The sequence below is a fragment of the Alexandromys fortis genome, unplaced genomic scaffold (assembly GCF_014885135.2).
Source record: "Alexandromys fortis isolate MF-2015 unplaced genomic scaffold, M_Fortis_MF-2015_v1.1 scaffold_146, whole genome shotgun sequence".
In the NCBI taxonomy this organism is placed as follows: domain Eukaryota; kingdom Metazoa; phylum Chordata; class Mammalia; order Rodentia; family Cricetidae; genus Alexandromys; species Alexandromys fortis.
The window spans coordinates 1,318,283-1,331,980 of NW_026068042.1; the positions used below are offsets into that span (position 1 = coordinate 1,318,283).

General features: G+C 51.1%; 1 protein-coding gene and 1 pseudogene across 1 annotated transcript; both read left to right on the forward strand.

The window, feature by feature from the left end:
- Nucleotides 1–2,866: 2,866 nt before the first annotated feature.
- On the forward strand, nucleotides 2,867–4,172 carry LOC126515992 (G2/mitotic-specific cyclin-B1-like; annotated as a pseudogene).
- Nucleotides 4,173–6,552: 2,380 nt separating this feature from the next.
- Trim72 (tripartite motif containing 72) lies at nucleotides 6,553–13,095 on the forward strand. The gene is made up of 7 exons (XM_050166064.1): nucleotides 6,553–6,728; nucleotides 7,151–7,547; nucleotides 10,019–10,114; nucleotides 10,203–10,433; nucleotides 10,915–10,937; nucleotides 11,524–11,642; nucleotides 12,511–13,095. Exons 2-7 carry the CDS (start codon nucleotides 7,158–7,160, stop codon nucleotides 13,086–13,088), a joined length of 1,437 nt encoding a protein of 478 aa, XP_050022021.1. The 5' UTR covers nucleotides 6,553–6,728; nucleotides 7,151–7,157; the 3' UTR covers nucleotides 13,089–13,095.
- Nucleotides 13,096–13,698: the final 603 nt, after the last annotated feature.

A 13,698-nucleotide genomic window follows, 5' to 3' on the forward strand; every position in this document is an offset into this window, starting at 1 on the left:
TTTTTGTTTTTTTTTTGTTTTTCGAGACAGGGTTTCTCTGTGGTTTTGGAGCCTGTCCTGGAATTAGCTCTTGTAGACCAGGCTGGTCTCGAACTCACAGAGATCCGCCTGCCTCTGCCTCCCGAGTGCTGGGATTAAAGGTGTGTGCCACCACCACCTGGCTACCAACCAGTTCTTTACATAGGAGAGGTCGTGGGGCTTCACAAGACCGAATCCTGAATACCTTGCCATGGATGACAGAACTCACACAGTAATGCGGCTTACTAGAGCTTGGGGAGCACATTAGCAATGGAGACCCCATTTGGGGGATGTTCATGATGCCTGTAGTCCCTAGTGTGTCCCGAATGACAAGTTCTTTGTGCACAAACGGCACAGTTTATACAGCAGCCAGGGAGCATGGTGGGTGTACTCCCTTACTTTCTTTAAAGTTTCTATTTTTTTCCTCTGCCACTGTGTGTTTTTACAACTGCATGCAGGTGCCCAGTGAGGCTAGAAGGGGGCACCAGATTCCCCTGAAGCTGGAGCTGTAGGCAGTCGTGAGCCCCTGGATGCGGGTGCTAGGAACTGGATGGATTTAGGTCCTTTCGAAGGGCAGATGCTCTACCTGTTGAGGCGTCTCTCCAGCCCCACATTGTGGCCTTTTTTGGCAAGACTGTTGTTCTTTCTTTCTTGTGTGTGTGTCATGCAGGAACTGAGGATACACTTTCATGTTTAGGTTTATTTATTCTAGTTTATATATATGGACGTCTTGTCCACATGTATGTATGTATCCCATGTGTATGCCTGCCTTCAGAGGGCAGAAAAGTGTGTTGGATCCCCTGGAATTGAAGTCATGGGTGGTTGGGAGCCACCATGTGTGTGCTGAGAACCAAACTTGGCTCCACTGTGAGAGCAGTAAGTGCTCTTGACCTCTGAGCTATCTCTCCAGCAGAGGGCCATTGTGTGCCACACGAATGAGAGGTTTCCTGTGTAGCCATAAGAGGAACACACTTGCTCTAAGTCTTGGCATGGTAGTGCATACATGTGATCCTAGCACATAGGTGGTGGAGGCAGGAGGATCTGGTATAGGGGGAGTTTGAGGCCAGCTTGGGCTGCGTGACACATTTTCTTGAAGAGCTAAATACTACAACAACAACAACAACAATAAGAAACTAAGACTGAAAATTAAAAACAAAATATAAGACTTGTGTTACTTCATTTCTTCATTTGCTTCCTGATACACAGGGTTTGGCTGCAGCCCTGATGCCCTAGAGCCCATAGTCCTCCTGCCTCTTCCTCCTGAGTGTGGGATTACAGATGACCACCAGAGCTGGATTTTTTGCTGTAATTTTTTTTTTTTTTTTTTGGTTTTTTGAGACAGAGTTTCTCTGTGTAGCCTTAGCTGTCCTGGAACTCAGGACAGTGCCCCCTGAGTGCTGGGATTAAAGGTGTGTGCCACAGCTGCTTGACTCTCTTTAATCTATACAATACATGTATATTTAATATACATTATCTTTAATATATCTTGATGTTGTGGAATATTATTTTAACTGTGTTAAGTGTGTTACATTTGTTTCTGCTGCCTTTGTAAATGATGCAAAGATGTGTTACAAGTGTTTGACTAAAAGTTAATCTGGGGTCAGGAGGCTGAGTCAGCAACTAGCTGACAGGAAGTGGTAGGGAGGGACCAAGCATGGTGAGGGTGCTTTAGTGGGGGCTGAACAGGACAGCCCCTCTTTTGGGAGATGCAAGCAAGGACAGGTTAGCTACTTGCTCCTCAGCCTCTCTGAGCTAGCAGGATTTCTCCTCAACCTTTGAACCCTGAGTTCTATAAAAGGATAGAGATTTAGATGGAGTTTCCTTTAGTGGTTGTGATAGAGCTGCTGCAGAGTTGCAATTGCCGGTTGGGACAGCAGTTACTTAAAGTGCAGCCACTGTATTGAATGCAAAACAACATTTGGTGCCCAATGTGGGGAACCATAATGTAGTTAGTTCTTTTTCACTCTTTAGGGGCTCACCACCCAGCTCCCAAGTAAATACACAGAGATTTATTTTTACTTTTGATTGCCCAGCCTTAACTTGACTTGATTCTTGACAGCTTTTCTTAAATTATCCTGTTTCTTGCTCTGCTTTTTCCAGACAGGGTTTCCCTGTGTAACAGTCCCAGCTGTCCTGGAACTAGCTCTTGTAGACCAGGTTGACCTTGAATTCATAGAAATTCATCTGCCTCTGCTACCGGACTGCTGGGATTAAAGGTGTGGGCCACCACTGCCCAACTAAATTATCCTGTTTCTCTTTAACTGCGTTTTTGTCTATGGTCTTTTTATCTTTCTTTATTCTACATGTCTTTCTTATTTTAAGATTTTATTTAATTTTATGTGCATTGATGTTTGTCTGCATTTATGTCGGCATGAGGGTGTTGGGCCCCCTGGAACTAGAGTTACAGACAGTTGTAAACTGCCATGTGGTTGCTGGGGATTGAACTGGGGTCCTCTGGAAGAGAGGCCAGTGCTCTTAACCACTAAGCCATCTCTCCAGACCTCTACATATCTTTTTTTTCTTCTTACTCTGTGGCTGGCATTCTCCTCTCCTCCTTTTCTTGCATTTTTCTTCTTTCGAGCCTAGATTTCTCCTCCTATTTATTCTCTTGGCCTGGCAGCTCCACCTATTTCTCTCTCCTACCTCGCTATTGGCTGTTCATCTCTTTATTAGACCAATCAGATGTTTTAGAGAGGCAAAGTAACAACTTTACAGTGTTAAACAAATGCAACAACATAAAAGAATCTAACACGACTCTGCGGAGGAACGGCTGTTGGTGTCTGCCTTTGGCCAACCGGAAGCTGGGGTCTTTGCTGCTGGTCGCCGAGCCTCTTCTTCAGAAGGAGCCATGGCGCTCAGGGTCACTAGGAACACGAAACTTAGCATGAAAAATAAGGCCAAGGTCAGCACGGCAGGCGCCAAGTATGTGCCTGTGGCAATTGCTGCAGCCTCGAAGCCCGGGCAGAGATCAAGAACTGATCTCGGAGATATTGGTAACAAAGTCAGCGAACAGGCACAGGCAAGAGTGCCTCTGAAAAAGGAACAGTTACTGGGAAAGTTTCAGCTAAAATCCCACCCAAACTTCTGGAGAAACTGCCCGTGAGTGAGCCAGAGGTGGAAATTCCTGAGCCTGAGCCTGAGCCTGAACCTGTTATGGAAGAAGAGCTTTCTCCTGAACCTATTTTGGTTGATGTCCCTCTCCAAGCCCAATGGAAACATCTGGATGTGCCCCTGCAGAAGAATATCTGTGTCAGGCTTTCTCTGATGTGATTCTTGCCTTGAGTGATGTGGATGCAGATGATGGAGCTGACCCAGACCTCTGTAGTGAATATGTGGAAGACATACATGCTTGTCTCAGACAAGGGGCGGAAGAACAGTCAGTTAGACCAAAATACCTGCTGGGCCGTGAAGTCACAGGAACCATGAGAACCATCCTAATTGACTGGCTGATCCAGGTCCAGATGAAATTTAGGCTGCGACAGGAGACCATGTACATGACTGTTTCCATTGTTGACATGTTCATGCAGGATAATTGTGTGCCCAAGAAGATGCTGCAGCTGCAGCTGGTTGCTGTGACTGCTATGTTTATTGCAAGCAAATATGAAGAAATGCACCCTCCAGACATAGGTGATTTTGCTTTTGTGACTAACAATACTTACACCAAGCACCAAATCAGACAGATGGAAATGAAGATTCTAAGAGTTCTAAAGTTCAGTTTGGGTCGCCCTCTGCCTCTGCACATCCTCCGCAGAGCATCTAAAATTGGAGAGGTTGGTGGGAACAGCATACTTTGGCCAAATACCTCATGGGGCTCACGATGTTGGACCACGACGTGGTGCCCTTTCCTCCTCCTCAAATTGCAGCTGGAGCTTCTTGCTTAGCACTGAAGGTCCTTGACAGCGGTGAATGGGCACCGGCCCGGCAGCACTGCCTGTCCTCCCCTGAAGAATCCCTTTGGCCTGTTGTGCAGCCTGGCTAAGAATATGGTCATAGTGAATGGCGGCCTCATAAAGCACACAGTGAATCGCGGCCTTACAAAGCACACAACTGTCAAGAGTACGTATGCAACAGCCAAGCATGCCAAGATCAGCACTCTGGTACCGCTGAATTGTACACTAGCTCAAAATTTGTCCAAGGCGGTGGCAAAGGCATAACTCGAGTAGACCACCCCTAACCTGCAAATGCAACTGGCACCATGTGCCACCTGCACATAGTGTACATTGCTTGTTCTTCAGTAAAGGTCGTTTACCTTTCATAGCTCACCCCATTTGAATGGTTTGCTCTGACTCTAGGATAACAAAAGTTGTCTGAAACATTTAGGAATATTTTTAAAACTTGTTTTAGTTTAACAGGGGATCCAAGTAATGTATATAATTGTAGCTTGTGTTTATAGACTTCCTTTACTTTATGTGTCCTGATCGTGTCTTGAGTCATCCTGCAAAGTCCTCTGCCTAGCTCTGGTTTCAACTGTGTATCTACCAGCTTGTCCTTAGTTCCATTTTCTTCAGGTGGTTGCTGCCCTTCACCACCGTCTCTCTTGAGCTATGGACTTTCATAGCTGAAACCCAGGTTTTTTGTGTAATTATTTACTTGTTCTTAATTGACTTGGAAAATAGGATGTTTAAAACGAAAGGTATCTTTTCAAAGAACTTGCCCCTCAGTCTCAATGTCCTGTATAAATGTAATCATACATGTGTTGTCAAGGAGATATTTTTATACAGGTTCATTTTTTTCCCAACAATATACCATTTGCTGTCTATATTGCATTCATAGTGTGCATTTCTTACTGTATGTAATGTATTCAGTCATCCCTTCAAAGACATTCAGACCGCTTTCTCTCACTGCCTCTATTATACACAGTGCTGCTAAAATGCTGTTTTGTGCTTTGCTTTCCTAGGGGGGTATGCTTCAAATTCTGACAAAGCCGGATGAGACTTTGAGTATTATTGGCGCTAAACTAAGGTGCCACTTCCTCTATCTTCTGTCTTGTGACTCTAACTGGCAAAAATCCTGTCTCATTTGCCATTTTACATTTATACATCCAATAATAAAGTTGAATAAAATTTTATTAATGGAAAGCTAAAGAAAAAATATAGCACATCTTTGCATTACTAAATATTCCACAGCATAAACGAATGGGACACATCCTAAACTCATATTCCACAGCATTTGATCCTCTCTTGCCTCAGCTTCTCAGGCCTAAGTCACCCCACACCAGTCTCTCTGTGTGCAGTGTTCTGCATGTACGCCTGCAGGCCAGAAGAAGGCACCAGATCTCACTATAGAAGGTTGTGAGCCACCATGTGGTTTCTGGGAATTGAGATCGGATCTCTGGAAGAGCAGCCGGGGTTCTTAACTTCTAAGCCATCTCTCCAGCCCCCATCCCCAACCCTTTGCTCTAATTATTTTTTAAAAATGGTTTAAAGTTTATTTTATTTTCTGTGTATGGTGTTTTGCCTGCATGTACGGTTATGTGCCACTTGTGTGCCTGGCACCCACAGAGGTCAGAGGAGGGTGTCAGGTTGCCAGGAACTGGAGTTACAGATGGTGATGAGCCACCACGTAGGTACTGGGAGCAGAGCCCAGGTTCTCCGGAGGAGCAGACAGTGCCTTTTAACCAATGTGCCGTCTCTCTAGCATGGTTCTTTAAAGACAGTGAGGGAATATTGTCTGTCTGTCTTGCCACTATAGGGCATCACAATGACACTCAGGAATTTAAATACCCAGGATTTTGAAAAGGCGCCACCGAAAGTTGACTTGAGAGGAGATCTGAGGGCAGAAGGACGGGAGCCATGTAGTGTCTGGGGTTGAAGGGACATTCTAGGCAGAGGGGTGGCAAGAGCAAGTCCTTGAGGAACAAGGCCGAGACCCACAGGTCAGAGCAATGAACAGGGTCAGACAGGATGTAAATTGTGGGCCATAAGGAAGACCTTGATTTTTATCCTGATTGGAATCTATACTAACATTTGAAAGATGAGCGTGAAGAAAGCCTGGGTGCTCCCAGGGCAAGCTCCAGCTCCGAGCTGCAGACTCCGGGCTCAGTTCACTCAATCACCTACCTATCATTCATTTCCCCAGCGTTTGGGGAGGGGGCTCTTCGTGCCAGGGCCTATGCTAGCACACAGGGAGAAAATACCCTCACCTCACCTTTCAGGGTTCGGGAGGGCCTGCCTTCCCACAGGTGGAGGTGGCATTGTCAGTGTGGATCCGTAAGAGGTCAGCTTGGGAAGTGAATAGGTTAACTAACGGCAGACAAGGAGGAAGCCAGAGACTGTGGAATGAGAGTTGGAAGAAGGGGCAACCCTTGGCGGTTGTCTTCCCTGTGTGTGCAGAAGGTCCTGCTTCCGCACTGATTCCAAGCTCTGCCCTGGCCTGAAGAGAGGACGGGCCAGGACAGGTGGCCTGGACGTGAGACGGCTGCCTGTTGACGACTCACGCTTCGCTTTTAGAACGGTTTCCAGAAGCGGCGGGAGGGGGGTGGGCAGGGCAGCTAAATATAGCTCTTGGGAGGGTCTGCCCTCTGCCCAGAATGTGCTTGTCACCTGTTGAGTCCACTGACTGCCATTTGGCCCTGAGTCCCTGTCCTTGCACCGAGCCTGCTGCTGGCTTCTTGCTGATCTCTGGACGCGGCTCTGTTCACCCTGCTGGTAGGCCTGTCCCTGACGGTTCCTCCTCGGTTCCTTTCTGGCCCAAGTTCTCCCACCAGATCTGTGAGTCCAGTGGGCCTGGAGATATGGGGGGAAGGGAGGGCTGGGTATGCTAGAGAGGTCAGTGAGCAGAGAGTTGGGGAGGGGATTCTGGATAATTCCAGAAGAGTTGGGGCCCAGACGTGGGTCAGAGGCATTTAGCCTGGGCTAAATCAAGAGCAAGAAGTGGGTGAGCCTGGAACCAGGTCGTGTTTAGAAACCGGGGTTGACAAAGGCCCAGTTGGGTCATATCTGTTTTTATCTGGGCTTATTGGCAACTTTGGAACGACGCTAAATCCCATTTACCCGTGGGCCATAACCAGTCTCTTCCAGTATGGACTATAAGATAGTTATAGGTTGGGGCTCTGGCTGCGGGCCCACAGACCCAGTGTGGGATTGAGCTGGAATTCTGTCTTTGGGGCTCTCAGACAGACTCCTCTTCCCAGGCTCACCATGTCGGCTGCACCAGGTCTTCTGCACCAGGAACTGTCCTGCCCACTGTGCCTGACGCTGTTTGATGCCCCAGTGACTGCTGAGTGTGGTCACAGTTTCTGCCGTGCCTGCCTGGTCCGCGTGGCAGGCGAGCCTGCCGCTGATGGAACAGTCCCCTGTCCCTGCTGTCAGGCACCCACGCGGCCGCAGGCGCTCAGCACTAACCTGCAATTATCGCGTCTTGTGGAGAGTCTGGCGCAAGTGCCCCAAGGCCACTGCGAGGAACACCTGGATCCCCTGAGCATCTACTGTGAGCAGGACCGCACACTTGTGTGTGGTGTGTGTGCCTCTCTGGGTTCGCACCGTGGCCACCGCCTTCTGCCTGCCGCTGAGGCCCACGCCCGCCTCAAGGTGTGGGACCCAGCAGGGGTCGGGCTGGGGCACAATGGCTGAATAGAACGGGGTCTGACTGAGGGAGAAGACCGATGCGTTGATTTGCATTACGGTCTTCAGAGAATAGGGACCCGGGTTGCTAAGGAGGGTGGGCAGGTTAGGTGACCAGGGGAGGTGGCCAAAAGGCCGCAGGAGTCTTCTTGCTGAGCAAAACTCACGGAACCCACTGGGAGCAGCGTGCAGAATAGCGCTTGCCTGGCTGAAGTCCTCCAGCAAGCCTAGAAAAGCCCGAAGGGGTGTGCCTGGCAGATTGCTACCGCCCACATGCTTTTTGGTGAACTGAATGGACCTGCTAGATTGGCAAGTTTGCGGGGTGGGGTGTCGGTTAAGGCTAGCCGATGGGGAGTTAAAGGCAAGGCCAGGAGTTCCAGAACCCGGCTGTCCAGTTGTCTACTGTGCATAGCAGAGATTCATTCATCCCTCAAGCTGCTAAACTTGTGTGAGCCTGAAGCTCCACCGGGATGTGGGAAGGGCAAGGCACTTTTGGCCAAGGCTCACGGGGGGTGGGTAGCCCCGAGACTCCAGTCTGGGCTGTTATTCTGGTTGGAGCTAGAATAACACAGTGGTGCTCTCCCAAGTTGCACTAGGAAAAAGTAAATATCCAATTATAGTCAAACGGACATGCCAGGTATACGTGCTCCTACAAGTCATGGGTATCACAGATTACACGCATGCAGATACTGGCAGGTATGTGCCCAGTTGGCCCAGAAAGGTCTGTTATTAAGCATTTATTAGCCTGTGGAAAAGTGAACAGGTGCAGAGGCAGGGGGAGGAAGTAGGGTCCTGAGCCGGCCTTCTTCAGGCCAGTGGAGCTGCTACTCTTGTCTTCTGCTGCCGCAGAGGCGTTGTGCCGAGTCTTCACTGGCCTTTGATAGCAATCCCCAAACTTCCCAGGGCCTCGCCCACAGCCCTCCTTCCTGCTCCTGCCTGGCTCAGTCCAGCTAGGAGTCTCCCCAGCCCAGTTTTCCCTTTGCTGACTCTAGAACTCTAAACCTAGCTCACTTGTATCTGTGGAGAGAGGCTAGAACCTGTGGGATGGAAGTGCGAGGCTTCGGGGAACTTGTAAGGAGCAGATGTGAAGCCCCAGTCTCAGCAACCGGCATCAGGGTAGCCCTAAGCTTTAAGCGGTCTGAAGACGGAGATCCTAGAAGAGAGCCAGAAGGAGGAAGGGACCAGGAAGGTTCTGGGACTTGTCTACTTCTGCACCCCCATGTCCTGCAGCATGGCTGCTATGAGTTTGGCACCGTAGTCCTTGAAGTAGAAGGCAACCGGCCTGTTGGTGAGGTTGGTGGCATCCAGCGACCAAGTTCGCCCCACCTCCCATGATGTGTTGAAAGTCCTTAAGAACGTCACCACTTCAAGCTTGAACTTCTTGAGCCAGTGGGCTGTCAGACTCTCCAGCACCTTCTGGACGGGGCTTGTTTACCATGGCTCTGAACCTCTGACTGCAGGTGTCCTGAGCAATCAGGTTAGCCTCAGGAGAGGACATCTGAGGTGGAGGCTGATCTGGCAGCTAGCCAGGAGTCCTTGGTTCAGACCTGTGACTTCCCCAACAAACGCCACCTGTGTCTTCAGGTTCCCCAGGGGAGGTGTCACTTGGTAGAAGTGGGGCGTGACTGTTCCCATTCTGCAGAGGAGGAAACTGAGGGGAGTAAGGGGGGTGAGAAGGCAGAGGTGACCGTGGCAGCACCCTTCAGAAGCTCTTCTGAGCCTGTGGTTCAGGGATCCCTAACCAGCCCACAGTGGGGTTTAGCTGACTCATAGTGGGTACGTGCATTAAATTTTCTGTTCTCAGAGCCCATAGGTTTGTAAAGGGGCTGACTAGAGCTCCAGGCCCCTAGGACAGGAGTTTTAAATAAGGGGCGAAACCCAGGATGGGAAGATTGCATTCTTCTTCCTCCTCTTCTTCCTTTCTCTTCTTCCTCCTTCCTCCTCTTCCTCCTTCTTTCTCCCTTTCTCCCCCTATTTCCTTCCTCTTCTCTTCCTCCTTTACTTCTCCTCTGAGACAGGGTACTATTACATAGGTCAGACTGACCTCAAATTTGTGATCCTCCTGCCTCAGTCTCCCCAGTGCTGGAGTTACAGACAGGCACAATCATGCTCCATTTCATTTTTGTTTTCATAAATCCCTTACTCATCTCTGGAAGCCGGCTGTGTGCCACGTGCTCCACTTTCCAGTCTGGTGATGGTCTTGTCTGGGATCCTTGCAAGGACCTATACTGAGGAAACTGGGGAAAGTAAGGCCAGTGGGGAGTTACCATGGCGACAAAGGATGAAGTATGGCCGGGCCTGGAGGCCTGCAAATGGACTGGAGACTAAGCAGAGGGCTGGAGAAGGAGCTGCGATTGAGGGGAGAAGTACAGATGGTGAGATAAGGGGGCTGTGTTTCGGGGTGGCATCCCTAGCATCTCTTTTATCCTGTCCCGTAGACACAGCTTCCCCAACAGAAGCTGCAGCTGCAGGAGGCATGCATGCGAAAGGAGAAAAGCGTGGCCGTGTTGGAGCATCAGTTGGTGGAGGTGGAGGTGAGGGGGCTAAGGGTGGCAGAGCCTGTAGGATCTGTAGGTCCAGGCTGAGGATCGCTAGGCAAGGATCTTCTCATCCTTACCCCAGGAGACCGTGCGTCATTTCCGGGGAGCTGTCGGGGAGCAGCTGGGGAAGATGCGGATGTTCCTGGCTGCCCTAGAAAGCTCTTTGGACCGTGAAGCGGAAAGGGTGCGGGGTGAGGCTGGGGTGGCCTTGCGCCGGGAGCTGTCAAGCCTGAACTCCTACCTGGAGCAACTGCGGCAGATGGAGAAGGTTCTGGAGGAGGTGGCGGACAAGCCACAGACAGAGTTCCTTATGGTGAGCACTGAAGGACCGCCCCTCCCTGCCTCCTGGCCACTGCTCAGTTTCCAGAGACCTCGTTTTGTTGTCATATGGGGACCCCGAAGCCCACAGCAGTGAAGAGATAAGCTAGGACTTCATATCAGAGTTGGGTCTCTGAACTGTTGTTCAGAGTAGACAGAGTATAAGTGTGTAAGTGGAACCAACCATGCCCTAAAAGGTACGGGTTTGTGAGTCTGTTAGGAGCGTCTTCTAACAGGTGAATGTACGGCTCTGGGATAAGGAAGGGCTCCTTTTGCTGTTCACATGAAAGTTAATATCCAAGAGTGGCTTTGAGTCCTGGGTTTCTTTAGGTTTTTCTGACCCCCCATCCTTGGTCGTCTGTTTCACCGTTAAAATTTCCAGAGTCCCCCCTCCCTGCTTTCCAGAGTCCCCCCTCCCTGCTTTCCAGAGTCCCCCCTCCCTACTTTATCTCAATTCTCATTTTCTCTTTCTCCAGAAATACTGCTTGGTGACCAGCAGGTGAGAACCTGTCTCTTTCTTTGCTGAACTTGCTTGCCCTAGTCTTCCAGGGACACCCTCTGCTTGCAATGTGCTTTTCACCTCATTTCTGTGCACTGTGTTGAACACAGAAATGAAATGCCCTTGGTCCTTACTCCTGGGGACCTCGTATACTGGTGCCATGGTGCCGCAGATGTGGACAGGCCACAGGTATCATTTCAAGACTGCTGGAAGGGACAGGGGGAGCCAAAGGAGACTCCCCAGAAGAAGGGACGTTGGAGTTGGATCCTGGAGGAATGGGCCGGAGTTGGGGAAGTAACACGCAAGTGCAGGCAGGCTTAAACTCACAGTGTAGGCAGGCAGGAACTAATGAGCTTAGCCTCTCAGATGCTAGGATGAACGGCCACAATGTAGCAATCCATTCCGGTTGGGCAGCTGCCCTCTTCATCCATTTCCAGAATTTCCATATTCCCAAGTAGACGTTTTAGTGGAAGAGTTTAAGGCAGGGGTGTGATGAAAGTCCCCTCCAACAACCTGTGTCCTCTTGTCCCCGGAGTAATTCCTTCTGTCCCCACCCCCACCATCACCTCTGCACCCCCTTACTCAGGCTGCAGAAGATCCTGTCCGAGTCCCCACCTCCCGCAAGGCTGGATATCCAGCTGCCTGTCATCTCGGATGACTTCAAATTCCAGGTGTGGAGGAAGATGTTCCGGGCTCTGATGCCAGGTACTGAGAGGGGCGGCTCTGGGTTTGGATAGCTGTGGGGATGGTGGGAGGCACAGGGCACAGGGGCTGGCCTCCCAACTCCACCTCAGAAGCCACGGAAGAAGCTATACTGTGCCTTTTCAATTCTTCCGTGCAGCTCCCTAAGCCGTGAGGGCCTAAAGTTTACAGTGGATAAATGACTCGGAAAGCACCCAGCTGACCCCAGGAGCGCTGCTATGGTGGGGCCTGGGCTATTGACTGTGTGATCCTTGGCCAGTTCTTGTCCTTCTCTGACCATGGAGATGATGGTTCCTGCTGGCTGGGGGTTAGGTTTTGTAGCATTCTTGTAACCCTGACACTGCCTCTGGGAACCTGTGACTGGGAGCCAAGAGCTCAGCCTCCTCTCCTAGAAGCTAATATTTCTGGGTGCCCACAGGATGGATATGCGTGCACACACACACACACACACACACACACACACACACACACACACACGGGAGGAGAGAGAGAGAGAGAGAGAGAGAGAGAGAGAGAGAGAGAGAGAGAGAGAGAGAGAGAGAGAGACTATTCAGCCTTTATTGTTTCTGGTCCAGGTGGGGGCAGGAATGAGTAGAACGTTGGTTTATTCAAGAATAAACTTTTAAGGCCCATAGACTACATCAAGCCAGACAGAACTGGGCTTCCTGGCTCTTGTTCTGGACCTTGGGCGTTTTGGGGGCCTCAGAAAACACCATTCATTTGGAATTCCCCAGTCCTGCCCTCCATGTACCTGACTGTGCAGTTGAGCAAATGTATGGATGTGGGGAGGGTGAGAGGACTCCAAGGTCCCTAAGTTGGTTGGGAGAAGAAAGGCTCCCCGGACCCTGCCTGACCATTGTCTGTTTGGCAGATCTGGAGGAACTGACTTTTGACCCCAGCTCTGCGCACCCGAGCCTGGTCGTGTCCCCTTCCGGCCTCCGCGTGGAGTGCTCGGAGCAGAAGGCACCGCCAGCGGGAGAAGACCCGCGCCAGTTCGACAAGGCGGTGGCGGTGGTGGCTCAGCAGCTGCTGTCCCAGGGGGAGCACTACTGGGAGGTGGAGGTGGGCGACAAGCCGCGCTGGGCCCTGGGCGTGATGGCGGCTGACGCTCCTCGCCGTGGCCGGCTGCACGCGGTGCCCTCCCAGGGCCTGTGGCTGCTCGGCCTGCGCGATGGCAAAGTCCTGGAGGCGCACGTGGAGGCCAAGGAGCCGCGGGCACTGCGCACCCCGGAGCGGCGGCCGGCGCGCATCGGCCTCTACCTGAGCTTCGCCGATGGCGTGCTGGCTTTCTATGATGCGAGCGACGCCGACGCGCTTGCACCCCTCTTTTCCTTCCACGAGCGCCTGCCCGGGCCGGTGTACCCCTTCTTTGATGTGTGCTGGCACGACAAGGGCAAGAACTGTCAGCCGCTGCTGCTCGTGGGGCCTGACGGTGGCGAGCAGGCCTGAGCTCGGCCCGTGCCCGTGCAGGAAGAGGTCAGGTCCCGAAGGAGGTGGGAGGTCTAGGTTACCTTTGTCAGGCCTGGAGTGGGTTGGGCGGGTTTCTGGAGCTGAAGACTAGGCTGAGGGGTGGCTAGGGAGGGGGAGTTTGTCTCGCAGAGCTCAGAGAAGTACACGGGTTGGGATGGGCAGGGGACAGATGGTGAGGGATGGAGGGATAGGGTCTGTGGAGTAGGACGATCAGTCAGATCCGTGAGGCAATCTGAGTTTGGATCAAGAGTTCCAGGAGGAAGCTGAGGTTTAGGGAGCCTGGGGAGAGGGTGGGATTTAGTGGAGAATCTTGGGAAGTCTGTGGAACATTGGTCCCTTCAGCCCCACAACCCGCTCCTGAAGGCCCCCTCCTCAAGTCTTCACATTCCCCTTACCCGGCAGGTTTTCAGTTAGTGCTGCTGACATCAGCAGTCTTCTTTTTCCTTTCTTCTCTCCTCCCTCCCTCCCTCCCTCCCTCCCTCTTCTCTTCTCTTCTCTTCTCTTCTCTTCTCTTCTCTTCTCTTCTCTTCTCTTCTCTTCTCTCTCTTGTTTATGCGTTTCTGTTTTGAGACAGGGTTTCTCTGTGAAA

Bases quoted from the DNA above. Each gene is read 5' to 3' on its own strand.
- Trim72 (XM_050166064.1), top strand. From the start codon at position 7,158: ATGTCGGCTGCACCAGGTCTTCTGCACCAGGAACTGTCCTGCCCACTG. The intron at 7,548-10,018 runs GTGTGGGACCCA...CCTGTCCCGTAG, and splicing joins AGGCCCACGCCCGCCTCAAG to ACACAGCTTCCCCAACAGAA. The intron at 10,115-10,202 runs GTGAGGGGGCTA...TCCTTACCCCAG, and splicing joins ATCAGTTGGTGGAGGTGGAG to GAGACCGTGCGTCATTTCCG.